Raw genomic sequence first — 16,533 nt, forward strand, 5'->3', positions numbered from 1 at the left:
CTAAACCTCCTTAGTTTCCTGATCCTCTTCATCCATTCATTCTTATAAAAAACACAATAAAGGCTCTTGCCCACATTTTCCCCTCACTCTTTCTGCCCCTGAACAGACTGGCGCTACCTGGTATACTGCTGCATGGTGTGCTGTGCTTCCCCCTTGGGAAATATGAGGAACTAATTTTTCAGCAGCAGTTGTCTATAGATCTGTTAGCCTCCCTCTACTTGAATAAAAACAAAATCCCAGGTATATTTTAAAACAGTATTGGCTAAGACTTCCACACACAAAAAAAAACAAAAACAAAGGGAAAAAATCTAAAATAGCTTTATAAACATCCCCTTTCTATGGTTCCCCCATATATAAATGAATTCTATTGGCTGATGCAAACTGGTATGTCAAGTGTAGGGCAACAAAATGATAAAAAAAAAAAAAACTAAGTACTACTGAAGATTAAGAAACTAATATAGCCCTACCCTAAATATTTTCTCAATATCTATTTAAGGATTTTACAAAAAATTTAATTACACTATGCCTAAGTCAAAGCCAACCATGGCTCCTTCCTCCAGTATATCAAGTTCAGCAGACACAATATGAAGTACAAATTCCTCTGCTCTGCCACCAAGACTCTCAAAGCTTAGCCACTCAGGTCCATTCTAGTCATCTTACTATTTCATTATGTACCAAATCTCAAACTCACTGAAATGGAAAGACCCTTAAGGTCTTTTAATCTAAGACTTGTTCTATAAACAAAGAAACTGAGCCCCAGTCTGGTGAAGGACTTGTCATTGTTCATAGAGCTAATTACCACCAGAGCCAAAGACTAAAATCCAAATATTCTGACCCCCAGCCTAACACTCATTCTACAAAACTGCCAATAGCAACACCTGCTCAGTCAGACAAGTCATTATACTCTCGTCATTTATCACATATATCATAGTTGCTTCCAACCCCATACTTTGCTCATGCTGCTTCCTTGGCCCAGATGATCCCTCCTCTGACCCTTCAACTTCCTTCTCTCTCAAGGTTAGTTGCCCAGATAGCACCCAGATATTAAAACACAGAGAAGTTGTATTCTCTCATATTGCATTTTACCAGGTTAGATTTATTTTACCAGGTTGGACTTAAGAACCATTTGTTACAACAGCATTAAATATGTATTAGATAAATTGTATTTGTTAAGTACATTAAATAAAGCATTAAATATAGACATCTTAGATACTCCTCATCTTTCAAAGCCAAGACTTGAGCCCCCAATGATTCTACCTTTCTCTGAAGGCTGAATGTACCTAGGAGCACTCATGTGCATAAGCAATTAGTTGTCTCACATTATCCTATATAAGTTAGTTCTTTTCTATTCAACAATAAATTTGTTTTTCAGATTTATTCAGATCCTTTAGAGAATAAATGTCTCATATTTCTATTTCTCGAAGTTTAGACTTCACTAAACAGATATAGATTCATAGATTTTAAGAGGTTCAGAGGAAGAGGAAGAATGGGAACAAATATTCATCTAGTATCAGATATTTTATACACACAATTATTTTATTTTTCTATAGTCAAATAAAATTTCTTTTTTTATTTAGGAAACCTGCATTTTTATGTAGGAAATCTGAAATTTTACAGCCTACACATGGTTTGGGGTCTCATGCCAAGAAAACCCACATGCACACAAAACACCTATGAAATCACCTTAAAAAAAATGCTTAGTTTCCCCAACTATCATGTACCTACACTCTGCCAGTCAATTCTAATGGTGGTGAGCGGAAAAGGATAACAAATGGAACTGAAAAGGACATCTGTCTTCATGTTGGATGCATGAAGAAGCATGACATGTTAAGGAATCTACCAGAGCCAGGGCAACTCCCCTCTTCAAACCTGTGACAGCACTGTGGGCCAGCCCGGTGAATGAAGCTCATCCAAGTGACAGATGTCGGTAAACAAAAGCATCAGACGTGTAATAAAGCCTAAGCAAAAGAAGCACTCCTGCAGATGATGTTAGAGAAAGTATACCCTGGGGTGACCTCTCTGGAAGATGATATAAAAGCTTTATCAAGATGTTAAATGCTGTATTCTTAGTATAACGAGTCTACTGATAAGATTTTATCTGTGAATCAACTACAAAAGCATACCAAAATATATGAATATGAACATTTGGTTTTAACACAGCAGATAACAACAAAAACTAAAAATCACCTACATGTTTAGGGAAGGGTACTGTTTAAATGAATTATGGTATATTCACAGAGTGGAATACTAAGCACCACTGAAAACGGTGACATGATCTGCATGTGTTCCAAGACATACATGCTTAAGTGCAAAAAAAAAAAAAAAATGGCAAGATACAGGACAGGAAGTAGAGTATGAGCCCATTTGGGATACATGTATGCATGTAGTAGGTATTACGTATGTATGTATGTGTACATAAAGGGTTTGGATTTTTTAGCTTCCTATTTTTGCTTTTGATTCCTATATAGATACATGAGGAAACATAAACAGGGGTCACACCTTTAAATAAAGATTTGAGAGGGGTGCCAAGGTGGCTCAATCAGTTAAGCGTCAAACTCTTGATTTCAGCTCAGCTCATGACCTCAGGATCCTGAAATCAAGCCGAGTCAGGCTCTGCAATTAGCGTGGAGTCTGCTTAAGATTCTCTCTCTCTTTCTCTTTCTGCCCCTCTCCTGCTCTCTCTTTCTCACCTTCTCTTAAAAAAATAGGTAAATAAAAGATTTGGGGGTTTAGCATGTGTGTGAGTGGGTACAGTAGAGAATTTTCTTCTTATTTTCACACTATTTGTACTATTTGTACTATTTGCACTAATAGTAATAGTACTAATAGTACTATTTGTACTATTTTTTTTAAACTACGCACCTGTATATTGAAAAATATAAAGAAATGCTTTTGAAATTCTATGAAGAAATACATAGAAAATTCTAGTATAAGAAGACATTCATTGACAGATGTTATTATCAACATCTGGAAATTACTAGATATTGAAGATATGAAATTACTACCTCAAAAGCAGATGTTTAGAAAGTACCCAACTGTTCATTAGTTTTATGTTTAATGTGCTTTGCTTAGTTGACTGGAAATGTCACCTATAAAATCATATGGGTAACCCAGAAAGTAAAGAACGTTAGTGATATTTCAAGAAAATTTCAAACATGATTTTAGTGATCAAATTCAAGCATGACTGAACCCCTTTCTCTCCACAGTGAATGCAGCCACAGATGTAAATCAGCTTACTATATTAAACTATAAATTTAACTAATTAAAGTGGACGCTGTAACTGGCAACAAGCCCCTAACTGACAGTATAATGTGGAATTCATCCTAAATGCACATCTTTTCTATTATCCTACGTGAACATTTCTTAAAACAATTACATGTTCCAAGCACCTCAAAACTCAAATTGGTAATATGGCCATTTGAAATATCATTATCTTACTATGATCAAAGAAGTCCACTTGCCTGGAGATGCCATTAAACACCAGGAACATCATTCAACTGATACTTCTGGAAATCCAGCCATGCAAGGCACCACACTCAAACAGCACCTATATAAGTGTTGAGCACTTCTGGAGTTCAAACATGGAAAGGAAATAATGGTAAAGTTACTGGCATCAAGTTAGAAACCAAGTTAGGCTTCAAGAGAAAACTGGGATTTGTGCCAACACAGAAAAGACAGAAGGTTGAATATTCATGTTGTAGAGCAAGATAACGGAAGTGCTGAGAAGAAACGGTAATAATTTCAGCAGCTTGACCGGAAATGATACTAAGAAAAGGTAGCAAATATGTTTGGACAGGAGAGGTGGTCTCCAATATTAAACTCAAAAATGTAAGAAATATGCAGCGGCCAATACTGATTAACTAGGCCTCATTATTTCCCTTGAACAGTGGTTCTCAAACATGAGAGCGTACCACAATCACCTGGAGGGCTTATGAAATACAAACTGCTCAGCCCCAGCCCCAGCAGAACTGATCCAGTAAATCTGGAGTAAAGCCCAAGAAACTGCATTTCTAACAAACCACCAGGTGCCATGCTGCTGTTCTAGAGACCACAGCTGAAGAACCGCTATCCAAGAACAACTGTGAACACATCAAATACCTTGTCTCCTCAGAGGGCATGACACAACAAACCCAAAATGCTGAGAAAAATGGCATCCTCACATAAGTTGAGACAGGTGCAGGTCTTCCTAAGTCTGGTCCAAGGAACCCCTTTGAAGCAAGTTCTCTGGGGTACATTGAGAGTAGTCAACTCTCACAGAACTGAGATGAAACCAATCTGGACCTCAGAGGGAACTGGACCTTGGTTCCACGTTAACCACCTCACCTCCCAGTGAGGCTGATCCAAAGGAAACAGTTCTGTGACTGGACACAGACCTACAGTTAACATCTGAAAACCAACTGTGGATAAGATCATGCCCTGACATGTCTTCTTAATGCCTGGAGTTCATCAAACCATACTTAACCTGACATCAAACCGAAGAGTGTATGACACTGAGAACAGGAAGGGATTCTGTAGCAGCCCAAGGATCCAGCCCCACTGTGGCTGCCCCAGGATAGAGAGCCAGAGCTGCGGTTCCAGTAGGTTCTGCTGCCACTCCGTGGGAGACCCCGGGAGCTGTGAAGCAACTTGGTGCCTCCTGAGGTGTGACAGAGAAGCTGACTTGTTGGATGCAGACTTGTTTCTGAGGAGAAATCTTGACTCAAATTCATAGGAATGGGAGCCGCATTCAGTTGGGACAGAAATACAGAAATTGATGACTGTTAGAAACTTCTAGAAGAATGAGCTGGGATACCACTTTCCAAGTTCTGCTGGAACCAGAGACCCAGGACAGGGAAAAGATGGTGGAGGACTAGGGGACCCTATTCCAACTGGTCCCCTGAATTGAGCCGGATATCTACCAGACCACTCTGAACACCCATGAAATCAGCCTGAGATGTAAGGAGATAGATCTGGATCTCTACAAACCGAATATCGCAGGCATTTGGTTTTGAAGTACGAAGCGGGGAGCCATGATTCTGTGGGCAGATATCGGAGGATAAACAGCAGGGGAAGGGAGCCTGGCCAATGGGATCCTACACTGCCAGTGAGTGATAGCCTCCCACACTGGGGACGGGGCACAGACTCGCAGACCAGTAGTGGCAGGGAAAGTACTTTAGGGCAGCCCCCCAAATGGAAACCAGAGCGGCAGGGCCACACGTGCGAACTGGGGGCAGCTGGTGGTTTTAGAAGCACAAAGGGCAGAGACAAGCCCCGACCTGGAGGCGAGGACTGGGAGCGCTGCTGAGGGGCGCACAACCCAGGACGCTGCAGTTTATAGCAGCACAGACAAAAATGGAGACAGCGTGGCCTGGAGAGCTCACTGAAGAACAGACTGCAATATCTCAGCTCTGAGGCAGAGGGTTGGAAATGATTTCTTCTGCTCTGACTCTCGGAAGAGACACAGAAAGCCGCCAGGGAAAGCCACCAGAGAACAAAAGCCCCCGAAAAACGGTTTCCACTGAGCCCATCCCCCACCACAGGGGGCAGGATAACTCTGCCCAAACAGGGTTGCCCGAGTAACCATACAGCAGGCCCCTCCCCCAGAAGACAGGCTGGGAAAACAAGAGGCCAGCAACCCTAATGTCCCTAGAAATCAGCTGCATCTTGCTTGGGTTGTGGTCAATAATTTGGACTCTATACATTCCCTCAACCACCCCTCAACAGAATGACTAGGAGGAGGGGTCCCCAAAATAGGAAAGACTTAGAGACTACGACTTATGCCACAGATTTACAAATGGATACAGATATAACCAAGATGGCGGAGATGGAATTCAGGGTAGCAATTGTGAAGACGATAGCTAGAATGGAGAAATCGATTAATGGCAACACAGAGTCTCTAAGGGCAGAAATGAAAGCTGAACTGGCAGAACTTAAAAATGCTATCAATGAGATCCAATCTGATCTAGATAATCTAACAGCTAGGGTAACTGAAGCAGAAGAACAAATTAGTGATTTAGAAGACCAATTAATAGACAAGAAGGGAAAAGAGAAGGCCGGGGAAAAACAACTCAGAATCCATGAAAATAGAATCAGAGAAATAAGGGACACCATGAAACGTTCCAATGTCAGAATTTTTGGGATCCCTGAGGGGGTGGAGAGAGGGAGAGGACTAGAAGATATATTTGAGCAAATTGTAGCTGAGAATTTCCCTAATCTGGGAAATGAAACAAACATTCATGTCCTAGAAGCAGAGAGGACCCCTCCCAAGATCAAGGAAAACAGGCCAACACCCCGGCATGTAATAGTAAAACTCGCAAACCTTAGAACCAAGGAAACCATCTTAGGGGCAGTTAAGGGGAAGAGATTCCTTATGTACAGAGGGAGGAACATCAGAATAACGTCAGACCTATCCACAGAGACCTGGCAAGACATATTCAAAGTATTGAATGAGAATAACATGCAGCCAAGAATACTTTATCTGGCAAGGCTGTCATTTAGAATGGATGGAGAGATGCAGAGCTTCCAAGACCAGCAGAAACTGAAAGAATATGTGACCACTAAGCCAGCCCTGCAAGAAATATTAAGGGGGGTTCTATAAAAGGAGGAAGACCCCAAGAGTGATATAAAACAGAAATTTACAGGGACAATCTATAAAAACAACGTCTTCACAGGCAACATGATGACAATTAATTCATATCTTTCAATAATCACTCTCAATCTGAACATCCTAAATGCTCCCATAAAACAGCACAGGGTTGCAGATTGGATAAAAAGACAGGACCCATCCATATGCTGTCTACAAGAGACTCATTTTGAACCTAAAGACACATCCAGACTGAAAGTAAAGGGATGGCGATCCATCTTCCATGCCAGCGGACCTCAAAAGAAAGCTGGGGTAGCAATTCTTATTTCAGACAAATTAGATTTTAAAGCAAAGACTGTAGTTAGAGACACAGAAGGACACAATATCATTCTTAAAGGGTCTATCCAACAAGAAGATCTAACAGTTGTAAATATCTACGCCCCCAACATGGGAGCAGCCATCTACATAAGCCAACTGTTAACCAAAATAGAGAGTCATACTGATAACAATACGTTAATTGTAGGAGACCTCAATACACCACTCTCAGCAATGGACAGATCATCTAAGCAGAAAATCAACAAAGAAACAAGAGCTTTGAATGACACACTGGACCAGATGGACCTCATAGATATATACAGAATATTCTGCCCTAAAACAACAGAATACTCATTCTTCTCGAGTGCACATGGAACTTTCTCCAGAATAGACCACATACTAGGTCACAAATCAGGTCTCCAGATACCAAAAGATTGAGATTATTCCCTGCATATTCTCAGACCATAAAGCTTTAAAACTGGAACTCAATCAAAAGAAAAAATTTGGAAGAAATTCAAACACTTGGAAGCTAAAGCCCACTCTGCTCAAGAATGTTTGGGTCAACCAGGAAATCAAAGAAGAACTTAAACAAATCATGGAAACCAGTGAGAACGAAAACACATCAGTCCAAAACCTATGGGATACTGCAAAGGCGGTCCTAAGGGGGAAATACATAGCCATCCAAGCCTCACTCAAAAAAATAGAAAAATCCCGAATTCACCAACTAACTTTACACCTTAAAGACCTAGAAAAAAGCAACAAACGATGCCTAAGCCACACATTAGAAGAGAAATAATTAAGATTAGAGCAGAGAACAAGGAATTAGAAACCAGAAACACAGTAGATCAGATCAACGAAACTAAAAGTTGGTTCTTTGAAAGAATTAATAAGATGGATAAACCACTGGCCAGACTTATCCAAAAGAAGAGAGAAAGGACCCAAATTAATAAAATTATGAATGAAAGGGGAGAGATCACGACTAACACCAAGGAAATAGAAACAATTATTAGAAATTACTATCAAAAACTATATGCCAATAAATTGAGCAATCTGGATGAAGTGGATGCCTTCCTGGAAACCTATAAATTCCCAAGACTGAAACAGGAAGAAATTGACAACCTGAATAGGCCAATAACCAGTAACAAGATTGAAGCAGTGATCAAAAACCTCCCAAAAAACAAGAGTCCAGGGCCTGATGGATTCCCTGGGGAATTCTACCAAACATTCAAAGAAGAAATAATACCTATTCTCCTGAAGCTGTTTCAAAAAATAGAAACAGAAGGAAAGCTTCCAGACTCATTCTATGAGGCCAGCATTACCTTAAGCCCCAAACCAGGCAAAGACTCCATCAAAAAGAATTTCAGACCGCTATCCCTGATGAATATGGATTCCAAAATCCTCAACAAAATCCTAGTTAATAGGATCCAACAATACATTAAAAGAATCATCCACCACGACCAAGTGGGATTTATCCCTGGGATGCAAGTGTGGTTCAACTTTTGCAAATCAATCAATGTGATAGAATACTTTAATAAGAGGAGGGAGGGGGCGCCTGGGTGGCTCAGTTGGTTAAGCGACTGCCTTCGGCTCAGGTCATGATCCTGGAGTCCCAGGATCGAGTTCCACATTGGGCTCCCTGCTCAGCAGGGAGTCTACTTCTCCCTCTGACCCTCCCCCTTTCTCAGGCTCTCACTCTATCTCATTCTCTCTCTCAAATAAATAAATAAAATCTTTAAAAAATAATAATAATAAGAGGAGGGAGAAGAACCATATGGTCCTCTCAATTGATGCAGAAAAAGCATTTGACAAAATAGAACATCCTTTCCTGATTAAAACTCTTCAGAGTATAGGGATAGAGGGAACATTCCTCAAGTTCATAAAATCCATCTATGAAAAACCCACAGCGAATATCATCCTCGATGGGGAAAAGATGAGAGCCTTTCCCTTCAGATCAGGAACACGTCAAGGATGCCTACTCTCGCCACTATTGTTCAACATAGTACTAGAAGTCCTAGCAACAGCAATCAGACAACAAAAAGAAATAAAAGGTATTCAAATTGGCAAAGAAGACCTCAAACTCTCTCTTTTCGAGGACGACATGATGCTTAAGGTGGAAAACCCAAAAGACTCCACCCCCAAATTACTAGAACTCATAGAGCAATTCAGTAACGTGGCAGGCTACAAAATCAATGCACAGAAATCAGTTGCTTTCTTATACACTAACAATCCAACTGTAGAAAGAGAAATTAGAGAAACGATTCCATTTACAATAGCACCAAAAACCATAAGATACCTCGGAATAAACCGAACCAAAGAGGTAAAGGATCTATACTCTAGGAACTACAAAACACTCATGAAAGAAATTAAAGAAGACACAAAAAGATGGAAAAACATTCCATGCTCATGGATCGGAAGAATAAACATTGTTAAAATGTCTATGCTACCCAGAGCAATCTATACCTTCAATGCCATCCCGATCAAAATTCCAGTGACATTTTTCAAAGTGCTGGAACAAACAATCCTAAAATCTGCATGGAATCAGAAAAGACCCCGAATCGCCAAGGAGATGTTGAAAAAGAAAAACAAAGCTGGGGGCACCACGTTGCCTGATTTCAAGCTATATTACAAAGCAGTGATCACCAAGACAGCATGGTACTGGTACAGAAACAGACATACAGACCAATGGAACAGAATAGAGAGCCCTGATATGGACCCTCAACTCTATGGTCAAATAATCTTCGACAAAGCAGGAAAAAATATGCAATGGAAAAAAGACAATCTCTTCAATAAATGGTGCTGGGAAAATTGGACAGCCACATGCAGAAGAATGAAACTCGACCATTCTCTAACACCATTCACAAAGATAAACTCAAAGTGGATGAAAGACCTCAATGTGAGACAGGAATCCATCAAAATCCTAGAGGAGAACATAGGCAGTAACCTCTTTGATATCGGCCACAGCAACTTCTTTCAAGATTCATCTCCAAAGGCTAGTGAAACAAAAGCAAAAATGAACTTTTGAGACTTCATCAAGATAAAAAGCTTCTGCACAGCAAAGGAAACAGTCAACAAAACAAAGAGGCAACCCACAGAATGGGAGAAGATATTTGCAAATGACACTACAGACAAAGGGCTGGTATCCAAGATCTATAAAGAACTTCTCAAACTCAACACCCAAAAAACAAATAATCAATTCAAAAAATGGGCAGAAGACATGAACAGACACTTCTCCAAAGAAGCCAACTGGTAACAGACACATGAAAAAATGTTCATCATCATTAGCCATCAGGGAAATTCCAATCAAAACCACCTTAAGATACCACCTTACACCAGTTAGAATGGCAAAAATTGACAAGACAAGAAACAACAAATGTTGGAGAGGTTGTGGAGAAAGGGGAACCCTCTTACACTGTTGGTGGGAATGTAAGTTGGTACAGCCACTTTGGAAAACAGTGTGGAGGTGACTCAAAAAATTAAAAATAGAGCTACCCTATGACCCAGCAATTGCACTACTGGGTATTTACCCCAAAGACACAGATGTAGTGAAAAGAAGGGCCATATGCACCCCAATGTTCATAGCAGCAATGTCCACAATAGCCAAACTGTGGAAAGAGACAAGATGCCCTTCAACAGATGAATGGATAAAGAAGATGTGGTCCATATATACAATGGACTATTACTCAGCCATCAGAAAAGATGAATACCCAACTTTTACATCAACATGGATGGGACTGGAGGAGATTATGCTAAGTGACATAAGTCAAGCAGAGAAAGTCAATTATCATATGGTTTCACTTATTTGTGGAACATAAGGAATAGCATGGAGGACATTAGGAGAAGGAGGGGAAAAATGAAGTGGGGGAAATCGGAGGGGGAAATTAACCATGAGAGACTATGGACTCCGAGAAACAAACTGAGGGTTTTAGAGGGGAGGGGGGTGGGGGGATGGGTTAGCCCAGTGATGGGTATTAAGGAGGGCACATACTGCATGGAGCACTGGGTGTTATACAAAAACAATGACTCATGGATCACTACATCAAAAACTAATGATGTATTGTATGGTGACTAATATAATAAAATAAAATTTAAAAAAAAGAGTGTATGACACTGTCACTTCACCAAGTACAGTATGTAAATGCATAACCACAACCCACATGAAGACCCCAAAATCCAGACCAAAACATGGTGAGAGCACATGAGAGGTCACTAATGAGAATGCTCTAATGGCCCACTATCACCAAAATCGTCACTATGGAGGTCTCCTGGTCACTTCTGCCACCTTGAAATTTGTAGGACTACAAAAAGTTGCCACGGGGAAAGAACATAGGTAACTAGAAGCAAGATGCATATCATACCATGTAGCTGTCAAGATGTCACTGTGAGGAATTTTTTAGATGTCATTTACATTCAAATAGTAGACTCTGAGTAAAGCACATTATCCTCCACAATGTGGGTGGGCCTCATCCAATCAGCTGAAGGCCTTAAGAGAAAAAAAGACTGACCTCTCTAAGGAAGAGGGAATTTTGCCTCCAGAATACCTCTGGACTCAAGGCTGCAACATCAACTCTTTTCTGGGTCTCCAGCCTGCCAACCTGCCCTGTAGATTTCAGGCCTGTCAGCCCCCACGATTGTATGAATCAACTCCTTAAAATAAATCTTCCTATATACATATAATATATACCCATATACATATAATTCATCATTATCAAGTAGGGACAAAGATTGTGAACAGGGATTGTGACAGGACTGTCAACTACTCCCATTGGTTCTGCTTCTCTGGAGAACCCTAACAAACACAACCCCCTTCCATCCACAATCTCTGTCCCTCACTTGGTAATAATCGATTACCACCACTGTTACAAAGAAAAGTCTCTTTGGAGCTCCTGGGTTGCTCAGTCAGTTACGTGGCTGACTCTTGATTTCAGCTCAGGTCATGATCTCAGGGTAGTGAGACTGAGCCCTGCACTGGGCTCCACAACGAGCGGGGAGTCTGCTTGAGGATTCTCTTCCCCTCCCTTCCCCCTACCCCCACTCACAAGTGCGTGTGCTTGCTCTCTCTCAAATAAATAAATCTTTATAAAGGAAGGAAGGCAGGAAGGAAGGGAGGGAGAGAGGAAGGAAGGAGAGCAAGACCTCTAAAATTCCCACTAAGATATACCAGGACTAATATTTGATGGATTTTTTTCCTGGCAATTTCCTATACCTATGTATAACTTTATCTCTAGTTCAAAAAGTAACACATGTTAATGGTAAAGTATTTTAATAGAAAGACAATATAAAAAAGCATCTGTATCCAATCATCTAGTAATAACTACTCTTAACCTTTTAGTCTATGTGTCCACATCAAATTAAAGCTCCTCCTTAAATGACTGTTAGATAACTGATTTTGGAAGGGGGGGGTAAATTATTTTTTCTTTTTATCTTTTAGAATTTTTTTAGATTCTTCATCAAATAATTACCTTCAGTTGGAGAAATACCTCTTTCTAATAGGACATAAATTATATGTGCTATATTTAGTGGGGAATTAAGAGAAAAGGAGATTTAAGAAATTTTATTTGATAAAATCTTAAGTATCAAAGCATTTATCATGAAAGATAAATCCTGTATTTTTCACAGAAGTAATTATCTTATCATAGCAATGCACTGTGTCTGTAAATACCAGCATAAAATCTTGGACAACACTGGCCAGTCACAGAATATCATGAGATATAACTGTATTAATTACCATATCATGTGAAATATACATAGTACAATATTTGATTTACATGTATGCAATATGCTATATTTAAAATACATGTACATGTAAATGTGTTCAAAGGATATGCATTAAAATGTTCTTAAAATAAAAGAAAAAAGGTCTCCTTTCACTTTAAAATGAATATTACCCTTTAAAATATTATCAGGCTTTAATGACATTTATATTCTATACCTCTGTATATATAACTCAACCACAAGTAACCAGCTCCTAGTCATTGAAGAAACAACCTCTGCTGTGGTTACACAAACTATACAATTACATTGTAAATTTCCACAGTGAGCACAAACTAGAAGGAAGGGCCCAGGAACTGACATCTTACCAAGCATCCATCCTGATTCAAATGCTCTTTGGAATCCATACTAAGCTTCCTCTTTCTGTTGGGCTGTTTCATTGCCACTTTAGCGCTCCTCAGCAGTGTTTTTCTGCAAAATAGTGCCACATAAAAAAGTTTAGGAGTTTTGCCCCTTTAGAATAACAAAAACCCCAAAAAATGCTTTCATTAAACTTCTAACTGGTTGCCATAAATACCCTGAAAAATGAGCTGACATAAAAATTTCACTGTTGCTTTTATAGACCCCACTAAAATAATAAGTTAATGGGGAAAAGAGATGAGTTTTCTACCTCATCCAGAATTTATATCACAAAGAAAATAGATACTATTTCTTTGGTCTATCTATCACAACATTTTTGGTTGTTTTGTGGGGTTTTTTTTTGGGGGGGGGTTCTTTTTTGCTTAGTTGATTTAACCAATTTGGATTCACTGCAGTCTACCTATTCAGATTCTGTACTCACATGGTCTGACTGTCCACAAGTGTCAAAGCAAAGGTATTCTTGGTGAGAGGACTTTTGTCATACAAGGCATAGCACAGCAATCTGGAACAGAGAAAACAAAAAAATTACGAATCCAATTTATCATGACCATTCTTCAGTATGTTAATAAATAGTAGTAGACTAGTAACAAAATTAAATCAGTAATCAAAAACCTCCCAACAAACAAAAGTCTAGGACCAGATGGATTCACAGGTAAATTCTACTAAACATATAAAGCAGAGTTAATACCTATCCCTCTCAAACTATCCAAAAAAATATAAGAAGAAGGAATTCTTCCAAATTCAGGCTATGAGGCTGTATTACCCTGAAACCAAAACCAGACAGAAGTCCCACAAAAAAGAAAATTACATGCCATTATCCCTGATAAACACAGATGCAAAAATCTTCAAAAAAATATTAGCAAACTGAATCCAACAATACATCAAAAGGATCATTCACCATGATTAAGTGGGATTTATTCCAGGGATGCAAGAATGGTTCAATATCTGCAAGTCAATCACCATGACACTTAAACAAAGAATAAAAATCATGTGATCATCTCAAAAGATGCAGGAAAAGCATTTGACAAAATTCAAAATCCATTCATGATAAAAACTCTCAACAAACTGGATTTAGAGAGAATATACCTCAACATAATAAAGGCCATATATGACAAAACCACAGCTTACATCATACTCAACAATGAAAAGCTGAATGCTTTTTCTCTACAATCAGGAACAAGACAAGGATGTCCACTCTCACCACTTTTATTCAACATAATATTAAGTCCTAGCCACAGCAATCAGACAAGAAAAAGAAATAAAAGGCATCCAAATTGATGAGGAAGAAGTAAAACTTTCACTATTTGCAGATGACATGATACTATATACAGCTGGCCCTCAAACAACACAGGTTTGAACTACACAGGTTCACCTACATAAATACAGTACAGTACTGTAAATGTATTTTCTCCTCCTTATGGAATTTTCTTAATAACATTTTCTTTTCTCTAGCTTACTTTATTGTAAAAATATAGCATATAATACATATAATATACACAACATGGGTTGACTGTTTATGTTATCAGTAAGTCTTCTGTTCAATAGTAGGCTCTTAGTAGTTAAGGTTTTGGGGGGCTGAAAGTTATATGCAAATTTTCAACTACACTGGGATTGGTGCCCCTAATCCCCACATTGTTCAAGGGACAACTATATAGAAAACCCTAAAGACAACACCAGAAAACTGTTAGAATTAATAAATGAATTCAGTAAAGTCACAGGATACAAAATTTATATACACTATGAAAAAAGTAGCAGAAAGAAATTACAAAAACAATCCCATTTAAAACTTCACCAAAAATAATATAACACCTTGGAAAATATCTAACCAAGGAATTGAAAGACCTGTGCTCTAAAAAATATAAGATATTGATGAAAAAAACTGAAGATGAAACAAATAAATATAGAAATAATCTCTGTTCATGGATTGGAAAAATTAATATTGTTAAAATGTCCATTCTACCCAAAGTAATCTACAGATTCAATGCAATCCCTATCAAAATGTCAATGCTATTTTTCACACAATTAGGACAAATAATCCTGAAATTTATTTAAAGCCACAAAAGACCCTGAATATCTAAAGCAATCTTGAAAAAGAAGGACAAGGCTGGAGGTATCACAATCCCAGATTGGAAACTATATTGCAAAGCTATAGTAATCAAAACAGTATGTTACTGAACAAAAACAGATGCACAGATCAACAGAAGAGAATAGAGAGCCCAGAAATGAGCCCAAACATACGTGGTCAGTTAACGTATGACAAAGGAGGCAAGAATATATAATACAATGATAAAAAGACAGTCTTTTCAATAAATTGTATTGGGAAAAGTGGAACAGCTACATGCAAAAGAATAAAGAATGAAAATGGACAATTTTCATGCACTATACACAAAAAAACAACTCAAAATAGATTAAAGACTTAAATGTAAGACCTGAAACTATAAAATTCCTAAAAGAAAATGTAGGCAGTAATCTCTTAGACATCAGCCTTAGTATTATTTTTGTGAATTCTGTCTCCTCATGCTAAGGAAACAAAAGCAAAAATAAACAAATAGGACTACATCAAACTAAAAAGATTTTGCACAGCAAAGGAAAACATCAACAAAACAAAAAGGTGGCCTACTGAACAGGAGAAGATATTTTCAAATGATATATCTGATAATGGGTTAATATCTAAAATATATAAAGAATTCAGGGCACCTGAGTGGATCAGTCATTTGAGTATCAGACTCTTGGTTTTGGCTCTGGTCATCATCTTGGGGTTATGGGATCAAACCCCACATCAGGCTCCACTCTCAGTGGGGAGTCTGCTGGAGATTCTCTCTCTTTCTCCCTCTGCCCTCCCTCTCCATAATAAATAAATCTTTAAAAAAAACAAAAACAAAAAATTCATGCAACTCAACACCAAAAAAGCAAAGAATCCAATTAAACATGGGGAGAAGTCTTAAATAGACATTTTCCCAAAGGAGATGGCTAACAGAGACATGAAAAGATTTTCAACATCACTAGTTATCAGAGAAATGCAAATCAAAGTCACAATGAGATATCACCCCACACCTGTCAAAACAGCTAGTTATCAAAAATTCAATAAAGGGGCGCCTGGGTGACTCAGTCAGTTAAGCATCAACTCTCAATCTCAGCTCAGGTCTTGATTGTGGGGTCATGAGTTCAAGCCCCATGTTGGGCTCCATGCTGGGTGTGGAGCCTACTTTAAAAAAAAAGGTCAATAAATAACAAGTGTTGGCGAGGATATAGAGAAAAGAGAACCTTCTTGCACTGTTGGTGGGAATGCAAACTGGTGCAGCTACCGTGGAAAACAGTATGGAGGATCCTCAAAAAAATTAAAAATAGAGATACAATACAACCCAGTAACTCCACTTCTAGGTATTTACTCCTCCCCATCCCCCCCCCAAAAAAACAACCACACTGATTCAAAAGGATACATGCACCCCTGTGTTTACTGCAGCATTATTCACAAAAGCCAAGATATGGAAGCAACCTAAGTGTCCATCAACAGATGAATGGGTAAA

At 38.8% G+C, this 16,533-nt stretch overlaps 1 protein-coding gene across 1 annotated transcript in view; it reads right to left on the reverse strand.

Moving 5' to 3' along the window:
- Window positions 1–16,533, reverse strand: part of L3MBTL4 (L3MBTL histone methyl-lysine binding protein 4) — a 488,579-nt gene that overhangs the window by 383,381 nt on the left and 88,665 nt on the right. The window contains exons 2-3 of the mRNA XM_032421167.1: window positions 13,428–13,508; window positions 12,955–13,057 (exon numbers count right to left, since the gene is read on the reverse strand). Of these exons, the coding sequence (XP_032277058.1) occupies window positions 12,955–13,026 (72 nt within the window). The 5' untranslated portion in view covers window positions 13,027–13,057; window positions 13,428–13,508. The remainder of the gene's footprint in view (window positions 1–12,954; window positions 13,058–13,427; window positions 13,509–16,533) is intronic.

Source organism: Phoca vitulina, unplaced genomic scaffold (assembly GCF_004348235.1).
Source record: "Phoca vitulina isolate PV1807 unplaced genomic scaffold, GSC_HSeal_1.0 scaffold24, whole genome shotgun sequence".
Taxonomy (NCBI): Eukaryota; Metazoa; Chordata; class Mammalia; order Carnivora; family Phocidae; genus Phoca; species Phoca vitulina.